The sequence below is a fragment of the Trichechus manatus genome, unplaced genomic scaffold, assembly GCF_000243295.1.
Source record: "Trichechus manatus latirostris isolate Lorelei unplaced genomic scaffold, TriManLat1.0 scaffold00326, whole genome shotgun sequence".
Lineage (NCBI taxonomy): Eukaryota > Metazoa > Chordata > Mammalia > Sirenia > Trichechidae > Trichechus > Trichechus manatus.
Window position 1 is genome coordinate 696,118 of NW_004444262.1, and position 6,581 is coordinate 702,698.

At 38.2% G+C, this 6,581-nt stretch overlaps 1 protein-coding gene across 1 annotated transcript in view; it reads left to right on the top strand.

Moving 5' to 3' along the window:
- RELN (reelin) overlaps nt 1-6,581 on the top strand; it is a 551,032-nt gene that overhangs the window by 514,224 nt on the left and 30,227 nt on the right. Inside the window, exon 52 of the mRNA XM_004390724.1 lies at nt 1,927-2,183. Coding sequence (XP_004390781.1) covers nt 1,927-2,183 — 257 coding nt within the window. The remainder of the gene's footprint in view (nt 1-1,926; nt 2,184-6,581) is intronic.

A 6,581-nucleotide genomic window follows, 5' to 3' on the forward strand; every position in this document is an offset into this window, starting at 1 on the left:
ACTTAAAGTCTATTTTAAAACCCCTTATTAAAAACCCTGAATAATCAAAATGTATGGTTTTCTTGTTTTTTTTTTTTAAGATTCTTTAAGGTCAAAAAACAATAAATGTGACCAAATGGGAAAATCAAAGAGGCTGTTGAAAAGGAAAAGGGCATATTTATTAAAGAAGGAGCAGGAGAAGGGGAAAAGGGAAGAGGAGGATAAGAAGAGAAAGGAGGGAGAAGCAGGCTGGAGAGGAGGGGAGGGGAGGGGAGGGCGATGAGAGGGGAGGGAAACAAAGCCCAATCAAGAAACAGAGGTGATCCCTTTGTACATGGCAAGCCAGGAACAAGCTAGAAAGTGGATAAAATAAAATAAAAAATTAAAGAATCTTTAATGATAATTTAAATTCAGTATATCAGTTCAGAATAGATTCAGCTGTGAATGACAGAAACCCCAAAATAAGTAAACAAAGTTTAATTTCTCTCTTATGTAAATAAGATCCGGAAGAAAGTAGCCCATGGTGGCTATAGTGGCTCCAAAGCACCAGAGACCCAGGTTTCTTCTCTCGTTGTTCTGCCCCACTCAACAGGTGGCTTCCACCATATGATCCAAAAGGGCCACTGTAGCTCCTCTGCATCCCAGCCAGAGGAAGGAGGATGGGGCAAGAAAGGTGTACATCCTTCCACTCACACTCCATTAGTCAGAACTTAGTCACATGGCCACATCTAGACACAAGGGAAGCTGTCTTCTTCCAAGATGGATTTATTGGTTCCTTTAGCAGTCCATGGTATATTCAGTATTCTTTGCCAACACTGTAATTCAAGGGCATCAATTCTTCTTCTGTCTTCCTTATTCACTGTTAATCTTTTGCGTGCATATATGAGGTGATTGAAAATACCATGGCTTGGGTCAGGTGCACCTTAGTTTTCATAGTGAAATCTTTGCTTTTGCACACTTTAAAGACGTCTTTTGTAGCAGATTTGCCTAATGCAATATGTAGTTTGATTTCTTGACTGCTGCTTCCATGGACGTTGATCCAAGTAAAATGAAATCCTTGACAACTTTGATCTTTTCTCTTTTTATCATGATGTTGCTTATTGGTCCAGTTGTGAGGATTTTTGTTTTCTTTATGTTGAGGTGTACTCCATACTGAAGGCTGTAGGCTTTGATCTTCGTCAGTAAGTGCTTCAAGTCGTCTTCACTTTCAGCAAGCAAAGTTGTGTCATGTGCACAGTGCAGGTTGTTCATGAGTCTTGCTCCAATCCTGATGCCACATTCTTCTTCACATAGTCCAGCTTCTCAGATTATTTGCTCAGCATACAGATTGAATAAGTGGTGAAGGATACAATGCTGACACACACCTTTCCTGACTTTAAACTATGCAGTATCTCTTTGTTCTGTTTGGATGACTACCTCTTAGTCTATGCACACTTTTCCACATGAGCACAATTATGTGTTCTGGAACTCTCATTCTTTGCAATGTTATCCATAATTTGTTATGATCCACACAGACGAATACCTTTGCTTGCCAATAAAACACAGGTAAATATCTGTCTGGTATCCTCTAACCCCTAGGAAACAAAAAAAAGCCAGTATTGGCTGATGATGACAAAGCCTTGGTCTAGTTCTTCAGATCTAAAGGGACCCCTATGGGATGCAAAAAAAAATTTTGTAGTCCTTCTAAGGCCTGTCCAGGGACAGTTAAAGCAAGTGACTAGTTCAGTGATGCTTGAATTTGTTCACATTCTATTGTCCCCAATTTAGTGACTACTGAGACTTCGTGAAATCAAGCTAGTTTATTTGGGTTTGAAAAAAAAAAAAATCTTAGTTAATGTCTTTCCCTTGCCCACCATGTGACAAACAATATCTTCTGGTTGTAAATTTTTTATTCATGTGAGACATTTGACAAAGGGTTTTCCCCCACCCCCCTGATTTTTTTTATAGCTTTGTGAATATCCTTCTTCCTCCTGATGCTAAAGAGATTGCCACTCGCTTCCGCTGGTGGCAGCCAAGGCACGACGGCCTGGATCAGAACGACTGGGCCATTGACAACGTGCTCATCTCAGGCTCTGCTGACCAGAGGACCGTCATGTTGGACACGTTCAGCAGTGCCCCAGTGCCTCAGCACGAGCGCTCCCCCGCGGATGCTGGCCCTGTCGGGAGGATTGCTTTCGGCATGTTCATGGAGGACAAAACTGCAGGTATATTTTTCATTGACACTAAATAGAAAACCAGTGGAAATTCAGTCATTTGAATTTGGCTCTTTTCACGAGAGGGAAAGATGAAAACTTTCCAGATACTCAAATAGTGTATAAATAGTGAAAAGGGTTATTTATGCCATCCTGGAGTCTCTGAGTGGTGCAGATGGTTAATGCATTCAGCTCCTGACTGAAATGTTGTCAGTTCAAGTCCACCCAGACATGCCTCAGAAGAAATGCCTGGCAATCTACTTCCAAAAAATTAACCGTTGAAGACTCTATGGAGCACAGTTCTACTGTGACACACAAGTAATCACCATGAGTTGGAATTGACTCAACGAAACTGGTGTTTTTCTTTTCCCCTCAACCTTCCTGATTTACATTATAACTAAATCTTTTATTTTACTGAGCCAGCAAGTCTGTCTTAAAAAATAACATTCTCTAATTTTATTAACAGGACAATTTTATTTTCTTAGAGGAAAAACATTTATATTTCTATGTTTACTGTTCTCCACTTCGGGTAGAAAGCCAACATTTCCTAGTCATTTGTTTTAATATCCAGGGTCAAATGTTTTGTTTGCTGCATGTCAAACACATCTGTGATGGCATTTCATGTTTCAGATCATTGTTTAAGGTCTTGCTTGTTACTCATCATTCTCAGCAGGTGTAGTTCAGTGATGCTGGTGAACTAGGAAGTATCTCTTTTCTGCTACTATCATTTTTAATGTCTTGTTTTCTTTTTATTTCATAATACTATGTTGGTTGCCTTTTTTTCAAGGGATGTCTTAGATTGTACATGACTTTGTTATGCAACATCCTTAATTTTACTACATAAAATATATCTGCAGGTTAAGTAGTGATGTTCAATTATATATCTCCTACCAATACTACGAGTGCTACCAAAACAGTAAAAATAGATATAATATTATGCCTCATCAGAATGTGGGACAGTGTGTCACACCCAAATCAGCATCTTGCTCAGAAAAGACAACCTGGGTCTATTTTACAATAGTAAGACTGATAAAATGGATGTCAGAAGACAATCTGAAAATTACTCTTGAATGTGGAGTTGCTAAAGTGATAGGAAGAAATGATGAAGTAAAAGAGCTGAACAGAAGATTTCAAAGGGCAGCTCAAGAAGACAAAGTAAAGTATTGCAATGAAATATGCAAAGACCTGGAGTTAGATAACCGAAAGGGAGAAACATTCTTGGCATTTCTCAAGCTGAAGAACTGAGGAAAAAAATTCAAGCCTTGAATTACAATATTGAAGGATTCAACAGGGAAAATATTAAACAATGCAGGAAGCATCAAACGAAGATGGAAGGAATACACAGAGTCACTGTACCAAAAAGAATTGGTCAGTGTTCAACCATTTCAGGAGGTAGCATATGATCAAGAACTGATGGTACTGAATGAAGAAAGAGGTCCAAGCTGCACAGAGAGCATTGATGAAAAACAAGTCTCCAGGAACTGAGTGAATATGAATTGAGACGTTTAAACAATCAGTTACAGCACTCGAAGCACTCATTCATCTATGCCAAGAAATTTGGAAGACAGCTACCTGGCCAACCGACTGGAAGACATCATGTTTGTACCCATTCCAAAAAAAGATGATCCAACAGAACATGGAAATAATTGAATAATATCATTAATATCACACACAAGTAAAATTTTGCTGAAGATCATTCAAGAGTGGCTGCAGCAGGACATCAACAGGAAACTGCCAGAAATTCAAGCTGGATTCAGAAGAGGACGTCGAACAAGGAATATCATTGTTAATGTCAGATGGATCCTGGCTGAAACCCGAGAATACCAGAAAGATGTTTACCTGTGTTTTATTGACTATGCAAAGGCATTTGACTGTGTGGATCATAACAAATTATGAATAACATTGTGAAGAATGAGAATTCCAGAATACTTAATTGTGCTCATGAGGAACCTGTACATAGACCAAGAGGCAGGCCTTCGTACAGAACAAGGGGGTACTGCATGGTTTAAAGTTAAGAAAGGTGTGCATCAGGGTTGTATTCTTTCACCATACTTATCCAATCTGTATGCTGAGCAAATAATCCAAGAAGCTGGACTGTATGAAGAAGAACATGGCATCAGCGTTGGAGGAAGACTCATTAACAACCTGCAATACACAGATGACACAACCTTGCTTGCTGAAAGTGAAGAGGACTTGAAGCACTTACTGATGAAGACCAAAGACCACAGCCTTCAGTATGGATTGAACCGCAACATAATGAAAACAAAAATCCTCACAACTGCACCAATAAGCCACATCATGATAAACAGAGAAAAGATTGAAGTTGTCAAGAATTTTGTTTTACTTGGATCCACAATCAACGACCATGGAAGCAGCAGTCAAGAAATCAAAAATATATTGCATAGGGCACATCTGCTGCAAAAGAGCTCTTTAAAGTGTTCAGAAGCAAAGATGTCACTTTAAGGACTAAGGTACACCTGACCCAAGCCATGAAGTTTTCAATTGCCTCATATGCGTGTGAAAGCTGGACAATGAGTAAGGAAGACGGAAGAATTGATGCCTTTGAATTGTGGTATTGGCAAAGAATATTGAATATACCATGGACTGCCAAAAGAACAAACAAGTTTGTCTTGGAAAAGGTGTAGCCAGAATGCTCCTTAGAAGCAAGGATGGCAAGACTTCGTCTCACGTACTTTGGGCATGTTATCAGCAAGGATCAGTCCCTGGAGAAGGACATCAAGCTGGGTAAAGTAGAAGGTCATCGAAAAAGAGGAGGACCTTCAAGGAGAAGGATTGACACAGTGGCTGCAACAATGGGCTCAAGCATAACAACGATTGTGAGGATGGTGCAAGACCTGGCAGTGTTTCATTCTGTTGTACATAGGGTCGCTATGAGTCGGAAGCAACTCAACAGCACCTAACAGCAACAAGAACTTTCCAGAGGATTGAAGCATATGTTGGAAGAAAAATTTGAAATTTGGGGGATTTTAATAATTTATAATACTTAATTATTAATATTTTATTATAAAAGTAATACATGTACAAAGTGTGAAATTGAGAAAATACAGAAAATTGTGAGGATGAAAACAAAAATCTTTCAAAATCTCATCACCCAGAGGATAACTGTTGTCAATATTTTGGTATATTTTCTTAGAGTCTTTTTTTATGTCATTATAAAAACTAGGCTGACCAAAAGGTCAGCAGTTCGAATCCACCATCAGCTCCTTGGAAACCCTATGGGGCAGTTCTACTGTGTCCTGTGTGTCACTATTATTCGGAATTGACTCGACGGCAATGGGTTTTTGTATAAATATAGTTTTAACAAAATTACCATCTTATGTTATATGTATTTTGTAGCTTACTTTTTCACTTAGAGTTAAATCCTGATCATTTTCTCATATCCCTAAATATCTTTAAAAATATAATTTTAATAGCTGTATAATACTTCATCATAATTTATTTTACCATTTCCACATTGTTAAATACTTAGGTTAATTAATTTTCACTAGTTCATTCACTGGTATATCACTTGTCACAATAGTGTAACTGAAAATATTTACTAAATAACACCCTTCTAAATAGAAAAAGTATAAAAGATACCTCACTGCTGCTAAGTAGTCTTATTTACTTAAGAAGGTTACTGAGATTTTCTGAACTAGATCTGGTTCAGAACTTTGCTAAATTACTAATTTGTTTTTCCCTGTGTAATGGTTTATATATGTGGGTTTACAATCAGAAAATAAGAACTGTTTCTTTCTGTGTAAATAAAGCAAATATAGATTATTTTTTCCAAGTACCTAAGAGATGGATTTTAAATTAGGCTTAGTTGGTGATATACAATGAAGAAACAAATTTTCTGGTTCCTGCCTATCTTACGAAAACGGTGCTTCTAGAAACTGTAACATTTACCTACAGAAGTAGTTTCTGATATTGCAGAAGAGATGGATTAATTAGTTGATTAATATAAGGCCCCTTTCATTAGGATTGCATAGTTCTAGCATAAAATGAAATATGTACCCCAGAACAAACTAACTTCAGTAGTTAGAATTCAGATTTCTTTGGAGTCCTGTATCTGTGATACAGGATTAAATACAGCTCCAAATCCCTCAGCGTGAAAGCTAACCGATAATGGCATTGTGGTAGCCATTTGAATCCCAGAGATAAGCTGCTTGTTCCACAGGCACAAGTTATGCTCAGACAAAATCAAAAGGACACGACACAGGTGAATGCTGAAGTACAATTAATTCGTCCAGTCTCTTCTCTGGATGCTCTGAGGCCACCTGACCAAAGCCTCCGGTTGCACCTGTTCATCTCTACTGTAAATGCTGGAGCTAACCCCAGAAAATGTTCAGAGAGAAGCTGGACCAATGAAACCAAAGGATATCATGAATTAAGACTAAATGGGCAGCT